This window comes from Triturus cristatus, chromosome 9 (assembly GCF_964204655.1).
Source record: "Triturus cristatus chromosome 9, aTriCri1.1, whole genome shotgun sequence".
NCBI classification, from domain to species: domain Eukaryota; kingdom Metazoa; phylum Chordata; class Amphibia; order Caudata; family Salamandridae; genus Triturus; species Triturus cristatus.
Genome location: NC_140592.1, coordinates 671,857,745 through 671,882,307, shown reverse-complemented (window position 1 = coordinate 671,882,307; position 24,563 = coordinate 671,857,745). Strand labels below are relative to the sequence as shown.

Below are 24,563 nucleotides of genomic sequence, written 5' to 3'. Positions count from 1 at the left end.
ATCGTCCTCGCAGTTGGCGGGTGTTCTCCCTGGTCTCCGCCTGGGCAACCGCTTCCTCTCGAGTCCTTCCTCTCCCGTCTCCTTCTTTGGTGTTTTCTTTCTCCTCCGGCATGTTGCACTTCCAGGTCCAGGGGGCATGGCTTATGAACTCCTTGGATTTCGGGTTGGTGGAATTAAAGGGCCCGCAATCCTGGTCGTCCAGAACCTCGCCAGCTTATCATAACTCATTCAAAGGTCCCGGAGGCTGTAAAGAAAGCAGAGTTGTGGGCCAGTGAGGCAGGGTCTCTTCTTCCCTGGGAACATGGTTACCGGGAGCCGGCTCCTGACATCCAGGCAACAGCAAACACATGAAGATAAAGTGAAATAGGCAAGCACTAAGCAAATGAGACTGAAAATGAAGCCAACAAATTTAAGGGAATGGGCAGTCTCCAAGCCGTCAGTTAACAAAATGTCTTGCAAGCGACAGCACATGTGCTGTCTCAGGCTAGACCTAGAAAGGAAGTGGTTGGTTACAGATGTCCTCCTCCTCGGAAAGAGCAAGTCTAAACTAAGATTAAAGAAGCAATCACCGGAGTCCCGTGTCCACCTCTGGAGGCCCTGTACTGACAACCCATAGTAGAATAAAGAAGTACATTTCAATTTTTGTAGGAAATTCAAAAGACTGAATGTAAAGGTAGGTTCGCTAGAGGACACGGTTGTGAGCCCCTCCAATGTTGGGAAGGCAGCATCATCGCCTGGTCAACTAGCCTAATTTTTTTAAAATCAACTTTATTAGTTGACTAAAAGACCTGGTGGTACTGATCAGTACATGGTTTGGCATATACCTTACATTATACACCCCTTTTCAGTATATCTCAGATGAAGACCGATGTTCTCTAGATCGCCAGAATGTCTACCCTTTCATCCATATATAGTATGATTATTAGTAAGCAGACAATTTATATTCGCTCTTCCTTCCCCTCCTCCCAACCTCAAATAAGTCATCAATTTCTATTTTTAGAAAAGTGAACAGGCTCATCCAGGGATTGTAGTCTGAGGCTTGATCAGGAGAAAATATTATCACTGCTTGCTAACCAAATTGCGGTCTCTTTATATATGTCCTAAAATGTGCCCATATCTCCTCAAAGGGAGCCATTCTATCCCTTAGTATGACAATTATTTTTTCCTTAGTGTAGGGATTCCATAATTTTGTTCCTGATAGGTTGGTCGGCGACTTTCTTCTTATCAACAATAGTCAGTCTAGCCACCAACAGCATCTGAAAAATACCTGTGCCTATTGACGTGTTGAGTGTACAATCTTACCTCCTCTGTATCACTTTATAGCAGTAAAAGAGGGGCTATAGCCCAAAAAGCATTTTTAATAGTTATAATTCTATCTGTAATTTTACCCCAAAATGCCTGCATAGTTAGACCGTCTGACTACATATGTAGATACGTTCTTTGGGCTCCACATCCTTTATGCATATGCTTTAGGCATGTCTGAGTCATGTACCATCTCCAAATCAGCTTCTAAGAATTTGCCATATATTGTGTTAGAATAAACAATTTAGCACCACTCTGCCTTATCAATTTCCATTCACTATTGGATATATCCCTTCGTAGTTCCTTTGCCCGTTTTAACCATGTAGTGGAGGGATTGCACTGGAATATTCACATCTGATGCCCTGTATGCAAGATAAATCTTGTATAGAGTCTTCTGCCATAAGAACGTTTTTCATTTTTATTGTGTCCCAAGTCCCTCCACCCCTATTTGTCTTTTGTCCTGCCCAGTATAAGAGTTGGATAATCTAAAAAATGTCATGGCGACCCAACAGAAAATAAATTGCAGATTGAGCACTTTGTTTTAGACAGTCCCACATATAAATCGCCCAACCTGAGTTGGCCCTCTGTTGCCCATCAGTCACTGCAGGTTTGACATCCTAGTTCCCGATCACTGAAGTCAAGGGGATGGGCATGATGTGACCTGTTTAATTTCTGCCGCCTTATTCCAGTGCAAAAGGGGCATTTTAAGTTGAGAAAAGTAGGTTTGCCTGTGCATTGTGTCTACAAGAAAGTAGGTGCTGCAGGCAGGTATTTACATTCAGCCTGTTCTAGCACCTTCAAGGGCTCATCGTATTGGGTGAGTACCACAATAGAGCTGGTGTAAGTTTTGAAGCAAAGACCTATTTGCCTGTCATAGGGGCACCGGCCAGAGTTATTGTGTGACCTACAGAGGACTTATGTAGACACTCAATGCTTCTTGTTATCCCAAATAAAGCTCCACAGCTTTTTCGTAATGATGGGTATTGTATTAGGTGGCATATCCATTAGAGGAGTTAAAAAAAAGTATGCCATATTGGTGGTAGTTCATTTTAATCAATTTGATCCTACCTATCCATGATATTTCCAGCTTCCCCTAACGGTAAATATCCTTGAACAGTGAATCTAGCAGAACAGGGATATTGCGTGTATAAATGTTGTTTATTCAGACGTGCAAAGTTATGCCTGAATACTTCATAATTTTCTAAATGCAAATTAGTTACTGTATCCTTGGTGTCATCTACTGTGGAGCCCACCCCCATTCCTTTAGAGTTGTAATAATGTGCCTTGAACCTCAAGACCGCTTAGAAATCATGACGCTCCTCCATCAATGCTAGGAGAGAGGTCTACGGTTCTCATAAACAACAAAGAGCATGATCTGCAAAAAGTGCCAATTTCATTTGCTTGTCTTTTTCTGCCAAAGCTTTAATATTGAATTAGCCATTATATTCTGTGAGAGAGGGTCATTCCTAAAGCAGAAATCGACTTGGAAAGGTAGCAGACCTGACTATTGCCTCTTGAAAGAATTATTGGATCAGACAACCAGGCTTACACTTTAAACCTAATGATGGGTTGTTTAAAGTTGCCTAGAATAAAGATGGACATTTTAGATCCTAGTCCTACCTTAATCAAAATTCCTCCTATACAATCCCAGTTAACTCTATCAAACTCCTTCTCTCTGTTTAGTGAGGAGAGCTGTAAGTGGTTATGCTTTCTTGTGGCTTTCTCTATTACATTCATTGCTAGTCTAGTATTATTTCCTGCCAGTCTATCTTTGATTGGAGAAATCAAGGTGGGTGAACTATTCCCAATCCTCACATGAAAGATGATCATATACAGTTTTGTATCAGTGTTTAACAATTCAATAGATCTTCACAACTTGCTTTGTTCCAGAGCTTCAAAATCAAAATGCGGGGGCCACTACATTATGGTTAGGGTAATTTTACTCGTATTCTAGAAGGATGACGCCCTCGGTGTCGGAACTTAGAGATCCACAAAAGCCTTGTAAATGGAGTTAGCAAATCCACCAAGGCCGGTGGCCTTGTTATTCGGTAGAGCTTTATTGGCTAAGCTAACCTCATCTCCCGTAATTAATTGTTCAAACACCTCCCACTCCTTTTGCACAATCTCAGAGCAATTTATGTCTTCCAAATATAATTTTTATTGCCTTTGGTTTTACATTTATTTTCTATATAGGGGCCAATTAGGATGTCGGTCGGAAACTCTTCTGACCGACTCTGTTTCGAAATCGGTTCCGACTGACTCTGGTTAGGCGAGTTCGACCGATTACGATGTTTCCAACCACCATTCGGTCGGACTCCCATCGAATTCAATGGGAGCCTGTTTTCCAAATGAGAGCACAGGCTCCCATTGAAAAAAGGGGCTGTTGCGGAAACTCTGCACCCTTTCTCAGGCACCCCATGGTGTCTGCCACACTGTGCATGGTTTCGGTCAGAAACTGTGCCCATAGAGCTGTACGAATCTGCTCTGACCGACTCGGAGTCTCCTAGTGCTGATCGAAACTGATTCGGACAGCCCAAATGGTTACCTTCTAACGTAATCGGTCGGTCGGTTGGTTGGAAAGGCTTCTGAGTCGGTCGGAAACATAGGTTCTGCGAGTCTTCTTTGTCGTCTGTGCTTCTTCCAGAATCTTCAACAGACCTGTGGGCATCAAGGACACCCGAAGTAATCTCCCTTGGAGTTACTCCCCTGCATCTGCAGCATCTGCAGGCTCTGCTGTGAAGCTGACTGGTGTGCTGTTCCTGACGTCCCTCGGTCTTCGAAAGGCTCAGCAACACAGGTGGTGGTTCTGCAACTCCCTCGAGGCCTGACCTGTCCTCTCTGCAATTTTGAGGCCAGTGTCCCTTGTCTGAACCGCTGGGACCAAACCCCTGTGCACCGCATCACCTTGCATTGCCAAGGCAAGTTGGCTTTGCACTCCAGAGATCTTTTGGATACAAGAAACCACCCTTGGGTTCCACCAACTCTTGCACCGTCTTCGCCAGTGGCATCTTTACTGAAGTCCTCTATTGTGGTCTACAGGGGTTTCTGACGTCACCTATGCACCCGGCGTCCCTGGTGTAGGTTACCTGGTTCCTGGGGTATCCATGGGTGGGGTGACTCTGCAACCTTCTGTCTTTCATGGTGTTTCTTCAGGCTCCAATGGGAAGGGTCCTTCTTCTTTCAAACTGCATCCGTGACTTTCCCGTTGACTTCTGTTGAGTACGCAGCTGTGTTTCCACTCTGCACACACCCTCCGTGGGGTTTTGGGTACTTACCTTGGGTGGTTCCTTGTGTCCCCAGCTCTTCTGAGTCTCCCGGTCCAAGTCTCGACTTTGGTTGCAGTTCGCATTCCACTTTCTTAGTATATGGTTTGGTCTCCCCCTGGAGACCGCTGTGTATTGTGCTTACTTACTTGTTTGCAATTGAAGTATTGTGTGTATTTGTGTTTTTATCTCCAGGTAGGAGATTTACCAATGTGTTAGGGAGTGTTGTGTAATAAATAGACATATTTTAATAACTACACTGTTTTTCTTTTTCGTTTAACCTACACTACATGATTAGATCTGGTAAACAAAGCCTCTTAACACTCCTTCTGGACTAATCCTGAAGGCTGCTCTCCACAGCTACCACTTAGCGAGCTTTCTATGGTTGTCTCAGACCACTAAAATTCACCATAAGGGTTGTCTGGATTAGTGCAAGGTGCTTCACTTAAATTAGTGTGCCCCATATACTGAGCCAGCCTCCTACAGCAACACCCTACACAACTACCTCTTTGCTCTCCACTAGAATGTACTCTACTCTGTAACACACTGCTCCACTCCACTCTACTCCACTGCTGCACTCTACACCACTCCACTCAACGTCACTGTAAGCCACTCAACAGCACTGTATGCTACTCCACTGTACCACACTCCGCAACAGTGTACATCACTCTATGCCACTCTACTCTACGACAGTTTCCCTTACTCTATAACACAGCATACGACTCCACTTTACGCCACTCCACTGTATAGCCTTTTACTCCACTTTACGCCACTACACTGTACTCCACGGCACTGTACTATACGAAATGCCACTCCACTATCACATTTCAATTCACTCTACGCTACTCCATTCAACTCCACTTTGCGACACTTTACCCCACTCTATACCACTGTATGACACTTTAGTGTATGCCGATTCACTCTACTCTATGCAACTGCACTCTATAACACTCTTCTGCACTGTATGCAATTGTACGACACTGTACTACATTGTATGCCCCTACGCTTCTCTGTACAACACTCTACTCCTCTGTGCGACCCTCTTCTCAACTCTATGACACACTATTCCACTCCAAGACACACTACGGTTTATTGCTCCAGAGAGATCTTGTGTGTTTCATGTCATTAAGAAACTATTTAATTACTCCCTGTTTTGTAATGTCTCTTCAGGTCTTGCAGCATCCCAGTGAGGGAGCCCAGGTGTTGGGTCTACACAGTAATGTTAAGGATGTAACTGTTCCAGTAGCTGAGATTAAAATCCTTTCATTGTCCAGTCAGCCAATCGACCACGAAGGTCCCAAGTCAAAGATGTCAGGTAAGCCTTTTAAACACACTTGTTGTAGTACAAGTGTAGTCAACATCTCTTTATTCTCCATGTGAGTAATATCATTACTTGATGTTTGCAGAAAAGTAAGCGACTAGAGTTTTATTTTGAAAATCGTTTTTGCTAGCATTTAACTGACATGAATTTGTTCTGACGCATGTACAGGTGTTACAAACCCAAGGCAGGCACATGGGTATGCGAGAGTATAGTCAGGCACCTGCTTTTGTAGTTTCCTGTCAAGGGCTGGATAGGAACAACTAGGTTTGCCATCTAGGGATTTTTGTCATCGCTGGACTAGAAGAATCTTGGAACACTTTCATAAATGTTTAGAATCAAAATAGGTTTTAATATAAACAAAAGCTTTTTTTAATATTCAAATGTATTGGCAGAGTGCATTTGGAAATAAGTGTTGCCCCTTTATAAGTGTGAAACCTGCATTTCCCGGGGGCGGATCCCAAATTGTCAGATTCATATTTCACTACAAAAGGTCGTAGATCTCTTCTATCCACTTAGCATGATTAATGAATGAACAATTTGATTCGCACTTGATTCCTGGGGCAGCCTTTTGTGTAAAGCATTTTACAAGGGTTATCATTTGGCAGCAGTTCTAAGGGAGAGTAGATCTGTGGGAGGACTCGTACAGTGTTGTTCAAAACGTGTTTATTAAGCTTTGAAGTTGCAAACAGTAGGAAATCATAGCATGACAATCTCGATACAATGGGACCCCCAAGCATGGGCCTGTAAATGCTCAATACTTTCACCGGTACAATTTGGTTTTAGGAAAGGTGAGCGGACTCTAGAGCAATGCACGAATCTGGACCTTTTAATAGGCAAATATACACGTGCCATAGGCGGCAGACTAGATCTCTGCTTTGCTGATCTAAGCAGCGCTTTTGATCTCGTAGACCACTCCATCCTCTGGACAACTCTGCTCACTATGGGGGCGCCACGGTCTATTATTGCATTTTGGCAAGGTTATATGAGAAACTAGCATGTAAAGTATGCTATGATCCACGAGTTGACTGTACCAATAACTGTGCAGTCAAACTCTGTATTCGGCAAGGCTGTGTACTTGCCCCTTTACTATTCTCTTTGTTTATTAATGGGGAGGACCAGACCTTACAAGCAGTGCAAGCCGACACTCCCCAAGTTGCTGGGCGCGCTACACCAGTGCTTTTGTATGCAGATGATGCTCTCTTGTTGGCCAGGACTCCGGTGGGATTACAACGTTTAATGAACACCTTTGGGGATTTTATTGCAGCCCAAAAATAAATTGTTAATAAAAAACAAAACCTACACAATGATTTATGGGTCAAGGGATACGCAATGTAGAACATTCTTTATGCATGAGACGCCGGTGGTTACTTTTGATACCTTTTGACATCTGGGTATCACTTTTTCAGGGAATGGTTCATGTTCCCGTGAAGTCACAAACGTTGGGGGCAAAATGAACAGATGTACTTATGGAATTTGTAGATTTTCAGCCAAGGAGATGATTTCAATCTATAGGGCCAGGGTTTTACCTATTGCAAAATATGGGGCTGGTGTATGGGGTCACCATAATAGTAAGGCCCTTCAGATGGAGGAAAATAGTTTCCTCAAATGCCTACTCAGTCTGCCTACCTCAGCCTCTTCCAAGATTATTTATAGAGAAGTAGGGCGACAGTACCTCACAGATATAGTTTCACTCTGCCCCTTGTTGCTTTGGCGTTCCATATGGTCCAAAGATGATATTAGTTTTACTAAGTTAATTATTTTAGATTTTTTGTCCCTGGACAAAGTATTGGCAATTCCCTGACTAAGTTATATTCATTCTTTGTACAGCAAATTATTTAAGACTCCTGTTATCGGTAACATCACTTACCAAACTGTCTATCAAAGAAACTTTCCTGACTCACAAAAGGGAAGCCCGGGTGGATTGTGAGAGAAGGAAATCAACTGTCAAGTTTTATTTATCACTTGCCTTAACTGAGGGCTGTCAAGGTTATTTAACTTACACTTCTAATCTAATGCACCGTTTTGTATTAGTCAGACTTAGATTGGGAATTGTTCACCAACTAGTTGCCTTCCCTAATTTGAAAATGTGCCCCTCAGATTCGACCCCTTGCTCATGTGATGGCCAGAGCAAACAAAGCACTATGCACTTTATACTGTTTTGTGTTTTTTATTCAAGTTTTAGACGTTATTACCTAAAACCACTTTTCTTTGCACAAGGTAGTAGATCTCATATCGCTGCCTTAAAATACATGTCTGAGCTAAATGATGTTAATTTTAAATCAATATATGTAAAACTATTGTTGTACCGACATAGTGATTACCTTGCAGGAATCTAGTTAGACACTGTATCCTTTTAAACATTTGTAAGGGCCTTAGGTATGATTAATTATGGTATCATGTTGTATACTGGGTTTTATCTTGTTTCATCTCTTATAATCTTTCATAATATTTGTGTAATGTGATATTTTTTTTTATCTTCTCTTGAAAACCTTTATGGTTGTTTTATACATACCGAATAAAGTTTTTGAAACTGAGATATTGAGCACAGTGAAATAGAGTTTTAGACGAGCCATTGATTGGATGGAGATAAGGCATACATCCAAAGTTGCAGGCATTTTCTAATTGTTGAACGATGTGAAGGCAAGTAGAAATGCAACGTACTTGACTGATATTTTTCCTCTTTAGCATGTGGCCTTGCATACATTTTATCCATGAACTCTCATAATAGGTTTATCAATTTTAAATTCCTAGCCCATCTTTAATACACCTTCAAGATTATTTCTTACAATAGACCCCAAAAAGTTGCACTGGGTTCAGGCATTCTGTAAATGTTATCAGAATACCCTAAAATAAGGGGTTACTAGTGAGTTTTACTGAACACCATTCAATAAGAGACTGTGATCAAACCCCATTTGTGTCATTAGCATTGTTGCTGTGGCTAATATTAGATGTTTTCAAGCTGCAGCAGTGCTTCAAGGTACTTGCATCGTTCTGCTTAACTAAGATGGCTGGTCGGCACTGCAAGTGACGATTATATTTTTATTCAATTTAGTGAACTGGATGTTGCATAAGGAGGTAGTGTAAATCAAATGGTGCCGGTTATGATATTTAGGGCCTCATTAGGATGCCGGTCGGATGAGCTTCAGACCGGCATCGTGTCTGAAACGGGAACGCCCTACAAGGAGTTGGCGGTCCTGCTTCCCAAATTTCAGGGGTTTGCACACTTTTCAAACTTCACAGCGGTTTGCAAGTGTATTTTTCCTATTGCAACCTGTGCTGCAGTCCACAGCACTAGCCAGAATAAGGAAAATACACTTTTTAAACATTCATGCACCGTGCCTGCCACACGATGCATGGGGGTTTAGGGGGGCACCACAGGTGCACCCCAGGCCTCATAAAGTGTTAAGGTCTGTTTCCAACAGCGATTTAATAGCGGTCGGACCGCCATTGAAAGGCTGTCTGAAAGGGACATCGTAATCCCTATGGCGGTACCGCCCCATTGTAGGGCATTACTTTCCGACTGACAGTCAGATGGACTCTTTGAGCCTGTCGGAAGCATTGATCGGTTCCTCCGCCCCCTGCCTCTGACCGCCTGCATCATAATGCAGCAGTCAGACCACGGTACCAGATGTTGGCTGGACCTCAACTGATGGCCTGTCGGTTGCGATCCACCCGGCATCGTAATGAGGGCCACATTGTTTTCTGTCCATGCTTGTTTTCAGAATCCCCTCAGAATAACTTTATTTTTTAGTCAGTGGTTATGTCCTAATGAGGTGAAAATTGTAGGCCACTGAAATTTTGTTTTTCAGTTTCACAGTAATGCCTTTTCTGGGGGTCCCAAGGCAGTTTTGGAATGCTTGACTTCTACTGCAATAATTTAAGGTTGATTCTAACTAGTAACTTGAGTCAACAGTACTAATGCTCTTCAATTAGATGGCCAAGTACTCTCCTTTAGCATTTGACTTTTACAGTCCTGCAAGGTCGAGCATCCAAGTCTTACCCAAGGATGGTGAAGGTAGTGTGAGGTTAGAGACACAGAATGCAGTTTATCCAGTAGTAGTCCTCATTCCTCATTATGGTCGCTATCCAGTCATTTCTTTACAATGAAAAAAGCTTTCATACATAAACATAAGCATAAAACACTACATTTTTAAACATGATGCTTTTAGCACCTTCGCAGCCATATCTGACACCATACAGTAGTAGTAGTAATAACTTTATTTAGTCTGTCAAGCCATAAATGTTTTACATCCATAAAATCACATAAAAAACAATAAATATTTACATCAGATAAAAATACTTAAGAATATTACATGTTACAATTTAAGCATTTATGATCATTCTCAATGCACCAAATTTAGATCAAATGTCACCTCATGGATCTACTATACTGCCCTTATCAAATTTAAATTAAGATTTAAGATAAGCGTTAGAAAAAGAGAGACCAATTCATGCCTTATATAGTAAATAAATACATAGTACATGACTCATTCATTTTATCTAAAATTGGTTATTTACCTAAAAATGTGTATGTACCCTCTGATACAATATGCATAGGTCCAACCAAATTTATAATATGTAGCTATCCGGCCAACTTAGATAGTAGGGCCTTGATTCTTAAGTTCCATGCACAATATAAAAACCAAAATACAGCAAAAGCTATTTGTTAATTTGATTCATTTTTTAAAATCTTTAATGCCTCCCAATAGTGCCACACACCCATGAGTTTCCAAACAGCAATAATTCATTTCTTGCGGACTGGTGCATAAAGGGGGCAAAAGAACTGCAAATATGCTTCTGTCTTTTCAATCTAAGAGCAGTGTGGGCAGTACATGAAAGTGAACCTGTTTTGTCCCACTTTGAAATACAAATTCTTAATGGAAGGAGTCTGCATTTGAATTGGATGTATAAGCATTTGGCTTGGTAAAAGAATATTCTATCCATATATGGTTCAAACGTAGGTAGACATTAATAATTAATAAACTTGCCTATTAAACTCCAGAGTGACCTTTCTAAATCTGGTGCATCGCATTGTCACAAAATATTTGTTTCGCTTTCTGTGGACCAATTTTAACTATATCTACTGGAGCATTCCATAATTCCCCCAATCCACTACTGTCTGATAGGGTCTTGATTTGCTTCAGCCAGGGAGTATGTATTTCTCTATCAAGAGCTATCAACTCTTTTAACGATTCCCGGTACGGTACTAGCTCTACAGTTGACCATAACCGGATCCAATATAACTGGGGTTTCTGATAGAGACCGTTACTTGTAGATTCCTTAACTTAGAATTTCCGGCAGGCATCAGTCTGGATCCGGAGACTTTTTCTTCAGCACTACCCCTGTGCATGGGTAGGTGGCATTGGTCGACTCTGCATCCGTTGTTGGCGTGGTGGTTGCCAGGATGACATCACGGTGCCGACTTAGACGCTGCCCCTGCGCGCTGACGTCCGTTCTTTCTTTTTCCGCACCAGCCTAGAGCAGGTCCAGAGAGGGCTACCCCTCTGCCATTTTTTAGCTAGCTTTTTGTGACTTTTGCCAACGTCTTTTTTTTGTCTTGGACTACTTGTACGCTAGGGATTTCCCAACATCGGACCGGCTTCAAGCCCTGTGGCTCCTGTCACAAGATGTCTGTCATGGATCGCCACCTTGTGTGCATGTGGTGTCTGGAGCACAACTACAACCTGAAGTCGGCTCCCCGTCGTTCCTGGTCTTGTTCGAGAGGAAGGTCACAAGACCGTTCGCGGAGCCACCACTCCTCGTCTCACTCCAAGTCGTCAAGGACCTCGGGTAAGTCAAAGCACAAGAAGAAGACAGAGAAACATAGGCACTCTTAACCTTATCCCCGTCGGTTGGCTGACGTATTTCGGGACTATAAGCGCCGTCACTCGAAGGCTCCGTCTCGGTGCCTGCTTTAGAGCCGACTCTGCACCTCCCACCCATTCCAGGAGCCGTAGCATCTCCTGCCCAACTCAGACAGTTTTAGGAGGCCTTACACCTCGTCTTTAGGCAGCCCAACTCCATTGGCATGCCTTCGGGCCCCACAGAGCGGGTCAGGTGTCCTGAGCCTTATATGCCGGCGGCTCTGGCCCATGCGCCGGAGGCTGCCGCGGATCCAGGCCTGGATCCGGATTGACGCAGGTCGATCTCACTTGTCCTTCCCTGGCACCGATCCAGACACCGATGACGCCCTGGGCACCGGCTGTGCCCCCGACCGACAATGATCCTCAAAACATAGGTAATGCAAAAATAAATATAGTTCCGAATCGATGCTATATTCCGGGAGTCCAGCCGGACAACCGATTTAATTATAAACAATAAAGGATAGATACATATAGAAACAAATGTTCGTGGGACACAGTCCTGTGCCCAAGGTAGAACAAAACATTAACAAAACAAACCAGGCATTTCAGGCAAGACAGAGAGTTGAGCTTATTCAAAGATGCAATGTTATAAGCTTTTTCAAAAATAGCTGTTGCACTTTTTAACACATTGGAGTAACGTGCATGCTATTTTTAGAGAGACTCGACGGCGTTTCGATCCTTTATGTAGGGTGTCAGGATCATCATCAGGACTTAGATGTGTACATGCCTGATTGTAAACGAAATTGCCTGTGAAAAACAAGATAGATATGGAGAAAAAGGAATGGGAGGAAAGAGGAAGAGAGAAGAATAAAAATTGAGAGACCAGAAAAAATAGTGGAACCGCTCGAGTCATGCAGTACGAAAGGAGGTTGCACAAGAGGACATGCGTGGAGAAAATATGCATATGGGGAGTGAGTGAACGGATGGTCAGATAAGGAGGCCGAGTGTAGGCTGATCATGCGTCACAGGATGCACGGCAAAATTAACCGATCAGTGTCGCGCGCGTGATGTGTAGTGCTGACAGGAGGGATTGAGCAAAGTGGAGGGGGCATAGAAGATGGTATCGGAGACACGTGAAGTGAGAGCATGCGTCTCAAGTTGCCCCGGGTACAATGATCGATGGAAGCGGGTACCGTAAGGGTGGAGGGGTTGGAAGTAATAACCGGCCGAATGTGGCGGTGCTGCGTAGTGACTAGGAGAATAGGTGACTGAGTGAACGGACGATGCGGTGCTGGTAGGGTCCTCACCTTTGTAGCAGGAAGATGAAGACCGTACAAGGGCGGTAAAAACTGCGATGAGGGCTCACAAGAGAATTACTCGAGGAGAAACCACGATCGGTTCAACGGTAGTAGAAGGTTTCTGCTGAAATAGGAGTAGTGCATTAGTTGACGAGTGGATGAAGTGAACAAACGGGAGGAGGTAGTGGTAATTACCTAAATTGGCAGTAGAAAATCTCCCGTAATGTAAGAATGAGTTTGAACGGTACTTCAGATGAAGGCGGCGTGGCAATGCACTGTGAAAAAAGACAACCGTATAAACATGGTGCGTGAACCTATGTCAGAAACCGTAACGAAGGGGAGTTAGAGGTGCTTACCAGTGGTCCGCCGGGTCCTGGAGTTAGCAGTGAATTGAGTGACAGGGTGCAACGCGGGAAGTATCAGTAAATACTGAAAAGGAGTGTGGGAAGGCTAGAGCGGTGAAGAGCAGCGCCATCTTAGGTAGAGGCTTTTGTAAAAAAGAGAGAAGACAGACTAGAACGGGTTTCTAGCGGGAGTGCGGACCAGTACAAATATTCCGACAACTTTTCAAAAACAAAAAACATTATCATTTCAATAAGAGGAAAACTGTAATGGGTGCAGAAAACACATCAGATCAGTGTGGGGACAGCGAAGGAATAAAAAGTTGCACGGAGGTGCAGACTTCAAGTCGGTGCAACAGACAATTACAATGTGGTTGGCACAGAGAAAAATCAATGAATCGGGTAGGAAGAACAGTAACAGGTACATGGGAGTTCAGAAATTTCAAATGAGGTTAGTCCAATCCTCGCTGCGGTTCAGGCCTTGCCTGATGCTGTCAGTGCGGATGATCATTCTAAGTTCTTCTCTGTTCATAATTTTGGCAATGTCACCGCCTCTTGGTGGTTGTTTGATGCATTTGAGCACTGTCCATTTGATGTCGACATCTTTGTGCCCCATTTCGATGAAATGTTCCACAAGGGGGGCATTAGGGGTTCTGCAGCGCACTCTGCTTCTGTGTTGGCCAATTCTTAGTTTGACCTTCTGTGTGGTCTGGCCAATGTAGATCTTGTTGCATGGGCAAGAGATTAGATAAATAACATTGCTCGTATTGCAGTTAGAGAACGAATTCAAAGTGATAGAAACATTATTAAACATAAAATCCTTTCCTTCCATGGTAGTGCTGCAGACGTTACAGTTGCCACATTTGGCATGTCCAATGAGAGGGTTTAAACCCCAGTGTGCATCAAGAGTAATCATAGGGCGGGGGGGGAAGGTAAAGCGGCCCTAATCAGAGGGTCTTTTAGGTTCCGATTCTTGCGGAAGGCAAAAATAGGTCGCTCTACTGAGAGATTGCCTGCGTTGACCACGGGCCAATGATGTAGGATGGACTTGCAGATTTGGTTAGACACAGGGGAGAAAGTGGTCACACAAACTAGTCGGTTGGTATTGGTTTTGACTTTGGGAGAGAGTAGAATTTCCCGGGGGCAATACCAGGCGCATTTTTGAGCATTTCTTATCAGTCTTTTGGGGTAGCCACGAGCTTTCAGTTTGTTTGTGAGAGTGAGAGACTCAGAAAAATAGTCATTTTTTGAAAAGCAATTTCGTCTTATGCGGTGAAATTGGGAATATGGCAACGAGTCTCTGAGTGCTCGGGGATGATGGCTTTCGTAACTGAGTAGTGTATTTCTCTCTGTGCTTTTCCGGTACAATTTTGTTAATAGCTCACCATCAGAATGATAGATGGTTAAATCTAGAAATGGAATTTGGGACCTGCCATATGTGTTGGTAAAGTTAAGACCTGAACAATTATTATTGAGCCAGTGATTGAATTGAGAGAGTGTAACCTCGTTTTGACGCCATATCAAGAAAATATCATCTATGTAGCGGCGCCAAATAACGATGCCTGGAAGAAATGGATTAGTGGTATCAAGAATGGTATTCATTTCCAGGTGATCCATATAGAGGATTGCTAGGTTGGGCGCAAAAATTGCACCCATCGATGTACCCTTGACTTGCTGGTAATAGTCATTCTCAAAAGTAAAAAAATTCCGGGTAAGACAAATTTCCAGCAACTGAATAATGAAAAGTGTGGGGACAGGATGGGGACGTGGTCTCGAATCCAAGATCCCTTGGATCACGAGAAGTGCAGGGGTTTGTGGAATATTGGTGTAGAGAGATTCTACATCCATGGTGCAGAGTATTTCATGGGAGGGATCGAAGGGGTGGTGTTCAATAAGGTTGATCATTGCCATGCTATCTCTGATGTAGCACTGGGTGGATGGCACAAAATCTTTGATAAAATGGTCAATGTATTGACCCAGGGGTTCCAAAATAGATCCACATCCAGAAACTATGGGGCGACCAGGTGGGTTTGTCTGATTTTTGTGGACCTTAGGTAAGGTATAAATGACTGGTGTACGGAGTGATTTCACATTGAGGAATAAGAATTTTTTTTGATTCAGGAAGCCTTCCGATTTAGCCTCTGTGGTAATTTGTAGAATGAGTGTTTGTAACTCTTTGGTAGGGTTTGTGGGTAGTTTGCAGTAATGATCGGTGTTAGATAATTGGCGTTGTATTTCTTCTGTGTATGCTATTCTTTCTTGAAGTACAATGCCTCCACCCTTGTCGGCAGATTTGATGATTAAGGAGTCGTTACTTTTGAGGGAAGTGATGGCTTTTTTTTCAGGGAGGGAGATATTGTAGGGAATTAAACGTTTCTTTGATTCCAAATTAGATAAGTCATTAAGATCCAGTTTTTCAAAAGTGATTATTTCACTGGGAAGCATATTAATGGAGGGTGAGAAGGTAGAAGGAGGTCTGAAGGGCGTATTGGAGATGGTGGGGGGGGTGGATTTAGAAGAAAAAATGTATGTAGACGAAGACGTCTAAAAAACCTGAGTAGTTCGGTATGGAGTTCCAAGAAGTTGGGGTGAGTGGTGGGGACAAAAGATAATCCTTTACTAAGCAGTGATAGCTCGGGGTCTGAGAGTTGGTGTTGTGACAGGTTAAAGATGGGTATTTGTTTCAAAATATCCCCAGTTACCATTGATAGAACTTTTGGCGGGTTTGGCGCTCCCCCGGCGGATTGTACCATCTCTGGGGTTGTTTGACACAACCACGTCTGGGTGGTTCGTTCTGGCATCTTCCTAAAAAATTACTGCTTGGGTTTGTGAAGCTAGGACCAGGGATACGGTTTGATGAACTAGTACCTTCACCTTGTTATGTCTGACCAAGTACCTCTCTATTCCGATGATTATATCAAAAAGATCTGCGAGGGGCCCTCGCTGTTCTCAGACTCTGCAGACGGTTCTTCTTCCACAAATATTTCATCTGCTGATCAACTAGAAAAGTGTAAGAAGAAACAAGTACGCCTCCAATTAATGATCTGTATGCTTACGGAATATTTAAAAGCAGAAACCATCCCCACTGGGCTGCAAGTTCGTAATATCCCTGGAATCTTTACCGACAATCCAAAGTATATTAACAGCTTTAGTTACATAGGTACTACTTGCTCTAGACACTGGCTGGTATTGGGCATTGACACCGCTACAGAAACACTTAAGAAACTAGCAGAAGAAATCAACGAGATCGAAAAACAGATTAGGGAAACGTGTCCAATCGCTGAGAGTAAGAAATTACTAGAACAAATACAAAAAACAGCCGACGAATTCCTTAGAATAGAGCAAAACAAAAAAACAGTAAAAGTAAGGAAAGACAGCAGAGCATACAACATCGAGCGTACTTACCCATATCTACAAAAAGATTTCTACATTAATAGGTCATATACCAACCCACAAAACAGCAGGCCCTGGGGCCGTTTCAACAGACGCAATAATTTGGTTGGTTTTTCAGATACATCAGCTGAATCATCAGATAACTCCGACGCAGGTGAAGGTACTAGTTCATCAAACCGTACCCCTGGTCCTAGCTTCACAAACCCAAGCAGTAATTTTTTAGGAAGAGGCCAGAACGAACCACCCAGACGTGGTCGTGTCAAACAACCCCAGAGATGGTACAATCCGCCGGGGTAGCGCCAAACCCGCCAAAAGTTCTATCAATGGTAACTGGGGATATTTTGAAACAAATACCCATCTTTAACCTGTCACAACACCAACTCTCAGACCCCGAGCTATCACTGCTTAGTAAAGGATTATCTTTTGTCCCCACCACTCACCCCAACTTCTTGGAACTCCATACCGAACTACTCAGGTTTTTTAGACGTCTTCGTCTACATACATTTTTTCTTCTAAATCCATCCCCCCCACCATCTCCAATACGCCCTTCAGACCTCCTTCTACCTTCTCACCCTCCATTAATATGCTTCCCAGTGAAATAATCACTTTTGAAAAACTGGTTCTTAACGACTTATCTAATTTGGAATCAAAGAAACGTTTAATTCCCTACAATATCTCCCTCCCTGGAAAAAAAAGCCATCACTTCCCTCAAAAGTAACGACTCCTTAATCATCAAATCTGCCGACAAGGGTGGAGGCATTGTACTTCAAGAAAGAATAGCATACACAGAAGAAATACAACGCCAATTATCTAACACCGATCATTACTGCAAACTACCCACGAACCCTACCAAAGAGTTACAAACACTCATTCTACAAATTACCACAGAGGCTAAATCGGAAGGCTTCCTGAATCAAAAAGAATTCTTATTCCTCAATGTGAAATCACCCCGTACACCAGTCATTTATACCTTACCTAAGGTCCACAAAAATCAGACAAACCCACCTGGTCGCCCCATAGTTTCTGGATGTGGATCTATTTTGGAACCCCTGGACCATTTTATCAAAGATTTCGTGCCATCCACCCAGTGCTACATCAGAGATAGCATGGCAATGATAAACCTTATTGAACACCACCCCTTCGATCCCTCCCATGAAATACTCTGCACCATGGATGTAGAATCTCTCTACACCAATATTCCACAAACCCCTGCACTTCTCGTGATCCAAGGGATCTTGGATTCGAGACCACGTCCCCATCCTGCCCCCACACTTTTCATTATCCAGTTGCTGGAAATTTGTCTTACCCGGAATTTTTTTACTTTTGAGAATGACTATTACCAGCAAGTCAAGGGTACATCGATGGGTGCAATTTTTGCGCCCAACCTAGCAATCCTCTATATGGATCACCTGGAAATGAATACCATTCTTGATACCACTAATCCATTTCTTCCAGGCATCGTTATTTGGCGCCGCTACATAGATGATATTTTCTTGATATGGCGTCAAAACGAGGTTACACTCTCTCAATTCAATCACTGGCTCAATAATAATTGTTCAGGTCTTAACTTTACCAACACATATGACAGGTCCCAAATTCCATTTCTAGATTTAACCATCTATCATTCTGATGGTGAGCAATTAACAAAATTGTACCGGAAAAGCACAGAGAGAAATACACTACTCAGTTACGAAAGCCATCATCCCCGAGCACTCCGAGACTCGTTGCCATATTCCCAATTTCTCCGCATAAGACGAAATTGCTTTTCAAAAAATGACTATTTTTCTGAGTCTCTCACTCTCACAAACAAACTGAAAGCTCGTGGCTACCCCAAAAGACTGATAAGAAATGCTCAAAAACGCGCCTGGTATTGCCCCCGGGAAATTCTACTCTCTCCCAAAGTCAAAACCAATACCAACCGACTAGTTTGTGTGACCACTTTCTCCCTTGTGTCTAACCAAATCCGCAAGTCCATCCTACATCATTGGCCCGTGGTCAACGCAGGCAATCTCTCAGTAGAGCGACCTATTTTTGCCTTCCGCAAGAATCGGAACCTAAAAGACCATCTGATTAGGGCCGCTTTACCTTCCCCCCCGCCCTATGATTACTCTTGATGCACACTGGGGTTTAAACCTTCTCATTGGACATGCCAAATGTGGCAACTGTAACGTCTGCAGCACTACCATGGAAGGAAAGGATTTTATGTTTAATAATGTTTCTATCACTTTGAATTCGTTCTCTAACTGCAATACGAGCAATGTTATTTATCTCATCTCTTGCCCATGCAACAAGATCTACATTGGCCAGACCACACAGAAGGTCAAACTAAGAATTGGCCAACACAGAAGCAGAGTGCGCTGCAGAACCCCTAATGCCCCCCTTGTGGAACATTTCATCGAAATGGGGCACAAAGATGTCGACATCAAATGGACAGTGCTCAAATGCATCAAACAACCACCAAGAGGCGGTGACATTGCCAAAATTATGAACAGAGAAGAACTTAGAATGATCATCCGCACTGACAGCATCAGGCAAGGCCTGAACCGCAGCGAGGATTGGACTAATCTCATTTGAAATTTCTGAACTCCCATGTACCTGTTACTGTTCTTCCTACCTGATTCATTGATTTTTCTCTGTGCCAACCACATTGTAATTGTCTGTTGCACCGACTTGAAGTCTGCACCTCCGTGCAACTTTTTATTCCTTCGCTGTCCCCACACTGATCTGATGTGTTTTCTGCACCCATTACAGTTTTCCTCTTATTGAAATGATAATGTTTTTTGTTTTTGAAAAGTTGTCGGAATATTTGTACTGGTCCGCACTCCCGCTAGAAACCCGTTCTAGTCTGTCTTCTCTCTTTTTACAAAAGCCTCTACCTAAGATGGCGCTGCTCTTCACCGCTCTAGCCTTCCCACACTCCTTTTCAGTATTTACTGATACTTCCCGCGTTGCACCCTGTCACTCGATTCACTGCTAACTCCAGGACCCGGCGGACCACTGGTAAGCACCTCTAACTCCCCTTCGTTACGGTTTCTGACATAGGTTCACGCACCATGTTTATACGGTTGTCTTTTTTCACAGTGCATTGCCACGCCGCCTTCATCTGAAGTACCGTTCAAACTCATTCTTACATTACGGGAGATTTTCTACTGCCAATTTAGGTAATTACCACTACCTCCTCCCGTTTGTTCACTTCATCCACTCGTCAACTAATGCACTACTCCTATTTCAGCAGAAACCTTCTACTACCGTTGAACCGATCGTGGTTTCTCCTCGAGTAATTCTCTTGTGAGCCCTCATCGCAGTTTTTACCGCCCTTGTACGGTCTTCATCTTCCTGCTACAAAGGTGAGATCCCTACCAGCACCGCATCGTCCGTTCACTCAGTCACCTATTCTCCTAGTCACTACGCAGCACCGCCACATTCGGCCGGTTATTACTTCCCACCCCTCCACCCTTACGGTACCCGCTTCCATCGATCATAGTACCCAGGGCAACTTGAGACGCATGCTCTCACTTCACGTGTCTCCGATACCATCTTCTACGCCCCCTCCACTTCGCTCAATCCCTCCTGTCAGCACTACACATCACGCGCCCGACACTGATCGGTTAATTTTGCCGTGCATCCTGTGACGCATGATCAGCCTACACTCTGCCTCCTTATCTGACCATCCGTTCACTCACTCCCCATATGCGTATTTTCTCCACGCATGTCCTCTTGTGCAACCTCCTTTCGTACTGCATGACTCGAGCGGTTCCACTATTTTTTCTGGTCTCTCAATTTTTATTCTTCTCTCTTCCTCTTTCCTCCCATTCCTTTTTCTCCATATCTATCTTGTTTTTCACAGGCAATTTCGTTTACAATCAGGCATGTACACATCTAAGTCCTGATGATGATCCTGACACCCTACATAAAGGATCGAAACGCCGTCGACTCTCTCTAAAAATAGCATGCACGTTACTCCTATGTGTTAAAAAGTGCAACAGCTATTTTTGAAAAAGCTTATAACATTGCATCTTTGAATAAGCTCAACTCTCTGTCTTGCCTGAAATGCCTTGTTTGTTTTGTTAATGTTTTGTTCTACCTTGGGCACAGGACTGTGTCCCACGAACATTTGTTTCTATATGTATGCATCCTTTATTGTTTATAATTAAATCGGTTGTCCGGCTGGACTCACGGAATATAGCATCGATTCGGAACTATATTTATTTTTGCATTACCTATGTTTTGAGGATCATTGTTGTCTGTACTAAACGATTACCCAAGGTCCTCATTTACCTTTTTGGGTCCCCTTGTTCGAATGAATGTGCCCCCGACCGATGCATCCTCATCCCAGAGTTGGACATGGAGCCGTACCGACATTAGTTGACGCCAGAGGACACTTTTTTCCCCCTGTTCATCCCTGTTGTTCCCTATCGACCAGAGGGTGGTGATGAGGACTGGGAGGGGTCGCTGGACCCTTTAACTGACTAGTTGGAAGAACCGGACTGGCAAGAGAACCTTTGTGATGCCAGTGGTCTGGACACATCTCCAGACACTGGTTTGCTTTCTCCCCCTACCGTGGCTACAGAGGAGGGAGCGTCCTATGCCGTGGTGGTGAGAAGAGTGGCTGAGGTCCTTGGCCTTGAGCTCGCTTCGGTGGCAGTCGGGACTAAACTCCTGACGGAGGTGGTTCAGCCTGCGGCTTCTTCCTCTAAATCCCTATTGCCATTCAGTGAGGCCCTTACTGATGTCCTCAGGGGCACTTTGTCCAAGCCTAGCACAGGGGCTCCTGTGTAAAGGGCAACCCAGTGTTCCTGACCCAACACCCTTCCCCTGAGAGCTTGGTGGTCTAAGCCTGTTCTTCGAAGGGTGCATTCCCTTCTGCTCCTCCAGATAGGGAATCCAAGAAGCTGGACCATCTTGGGAAGTGAATGTTCTCTTCTCCAGCTTGGCACTGCGGTCAGTGAATACCGCATGCCGATTGGGCTGCTACTCCCATACCATCTGGGATACATTTGCGCAGGTGCTGCCTCGGTGCCCGGAGTAGGCCCGGGCCGTTCTCTCTCAGGCAGTTACGGAGGAGAGAGACAGCCAAATTCGCCATTCGGTTTGGACTGGATACCACCGACTCACTGGGCAGAATGATTGCGACGTCGGTAGCCCTTAGACGCTACGCCTATTTGAGGACATCTGGCTTTTCAGGAGATGTCCAGTCAACCGTGATGGACATGCCATTTGATGGCTGTCATCTTTTTGGCCACAAAGCAGATTCGGCGCTTGAGTGCTTTAAAGACTCGAGCTACAACCATATCTTTGGACCTCACTGGGCCTTCCCGTCCTCTCCAGTCTGCTTTTTTGTCCCTTTCGAGGATACGGAAGGGCCGCCCAACCACATCCGGTCCAGTCTAGCCACAGGTTCATGCAAGCTGCTTAGCTTCTGCATGGCCGTGGGACCCAGCATCCTCATGGGTCTGAGAGCCAGCGGGCGGGCCTGTCCATCACCCCCGCCACTGCCTCCAAATCTTCCTAGTCCGATTTTCCAGGCCCATCTTCAGCCAGTTGGGTGCAGGATTCTCCATCACCTCCTCCACCTGCAATCCATCGCATTGGACAGGTGGGTTCTGCAAATTGTCCAAAGGGGCTACTCCCTTCCCTTCGAGACTACATCTCCCTCCATGCCACTATCTTACAATTGCATGTTGGAAGATCATTTGGAACTTCCCTGGCTTGAAGTTACATCTCTTTTGGACAAGGGAGCTATAGAGAGGGTCACTGCGCCCGCAGTAGATTATGGTTGCTATTCCCTCTACTTTCTGGTGCCCAAGAAGGACAAAGGCCTGCGTTCTATTCTAGACCTACAGGCCCTCAACCGCTTCCTCCGGAAGGACAAGTTAAAGATGCTCACGTTAACTCAAATCCTGTCTGCCCTGACCACGGAGACTGGATGGTGGTGTTGGACTTGCAGGACGCTTATTTCTACATTCCCTACATTTGCTGGGATTCACTATAAACGTACCACAGCCACACCTGACTACCTCTCAGATGCTCCCTTTCATCAAAGCTGTTCTGGACACAGTGCAGTTTCAGGCTATTCTCCTGAACAGCGAGTCTGGGATATACGGCCTATGATACCGAAGTTTCAGCCTCTATCCCGGATTTCGGAGAGAATACATCTGAGACTACTGGGCCTCATGGCCTCCTGCATCCTGCTGATGGATCAAGCCAGGTGGCGCATGCAGGCTCTGAAGTGGGACCTGAAGTTCCAGTGGGCGCAGCATCAGGAGAATCTTTCTGTCTATGTCCAGATCTCAGAGGGGACTGTGACACAGCGTCAGTGGTGGTTAACGAACCAAGATTGGGTGAGAGGCAGATCCCGCTCCCTTCCCCAACCAGATCCAAGGGTAGTGATGATGCATCACTCCAAGGATGGGGCGGCTATCTGGGAGAGGTGGGGATCAGAGGTGTCTGGTCTCCGGCAGAGTCCTGGCTCCAAATCAACCTGTTGGAGCTCCGGGCGATCAGACTGGCACTGAAGACATTCCTTCCCTCTCTCAAAGGGAAAGTGCTGCAGGTGTTCACTGACCACACCAACGCCATGTAGTATTGCAACAAACAGAGTGGGGTGTCCGCCTCTGGACATGGCTGGAACATTAGGGCATGACCCTGGTGGTTAAACTCCTGGTGGGTTCTCTGAAGGCCAGGGTGGACTAACTCAGCCACCTGTGCTTGGTCAATCACAAATGGCGTCTTCATTCGCAGGTAGTGCAAGGTCTCTTTCAGCGGTGGGGAGAGCCTTGGTTAGATCTATTTGCCACTGAAGAGAATGTGCAATGTCAGCATTACTGCTCGTTGGAGTTTCCAAGGTGGCACTCGCTCGGTGACGCTTTTCGTTGTGAGTGGAACTACAGCCTCCTGTACGGCTTACCGCCTGTCCCACTTCTGCCTGAGGGCTCAAGAAGATCAAGCATGTTCGGCCCCAAGTTATTCTTGTGACTCGTAACTGGGCACGAAGAGTCTGGTACCCTGAGCTTCTGAGCATGGCCATCGATCCTCCGATCAGACTGCCTCTTCGGGAGATCTTCTGTCTTAGGGGATGGTTCTTCACCCGAACCTGTCCAGTCTCCACCTCCTTGCTTGGAGATTGAGCAACAACAGTTGACAGCTTTCGACCTACCGCCCGAAGTCTGTGATGTCATCTTGGCAACCAGGCGTCTGTCCACTAAATCGGTATACGCCTGTAGATGGAACAAGTTTGTGGCATGATGCACAGCAAAGGCTGTGGAATCCCCTTTCAGCCCCTCTTTCAGAGGTCCTTTTATATATATGTTATTTGGCACAGAAGGGCTCTGCTCTGGGCACTCTCAAAGGTTATCTTGCAGCTATCTCTGCTTTTCTTTGGCTGCCAAATCAGCCATCCTTGTTCAAGTCTCCTATTGTTAACAGATTCTTTAGGGCATTACCCATCTCTTTCCTCCATCTCCCTTCATAATGCCCCAGTGGGACTTGAATCTTGTTCTCACGTTTCTTATGTGTGCTCCATTCAAGCCTCTTCATAACTGTCCTCTCAGGCTCCTCACTCTGCTTTCCTCGTTACCATCACCTCTGCTCGCAGGGTGAGTGAGCTTCAGGCTCCATCTTCCAAGCCTCCTTTCTTCTCGGTGCATCCGGACAAAGTGGGGCTTAGAATGAGGCCTTTGTTTCTTCCTAAAGTGGTTACACCATTCCATGTAGGACAATCCATCACCTTGCCCACTTTTTTCCCACCTCTGCACCCTTCCAAGGAGAAGACTTCACCATCTGAACCCTAAACATGCGCTGTCATTTTATCCTGATTGCACCAAAGACTTCCGGGTGGATGA

At 44.6% G+C, this 24,563-nt stretch overlaps 1 protein-coding gene across 2 annotated transcripts in view; it reads left to right on the top strand.

Moving 5' to 3' along the window:
• PACS1 (phosphofurin acidic cluster sorting protein 1) overlaps positions 1-24,563 on the top strand; it is a 1,493,664-nt gene that overhangs the window by 351,911 nt on the left and 1,117,190 nt on the right. For both annotated transcript variants that reach the window (XM_085625739.1, XM_085625738.1), the window contains exon 5: positions 5,736-5,880. In XM_085625739.1, coding sequence (XP_085481865.1) covers positions 5,736-5,880 — 145 coding nt within the window. The remainder of the gene's footprint in view (positions 1-5,735; positions 5,881-24,563) is intronic.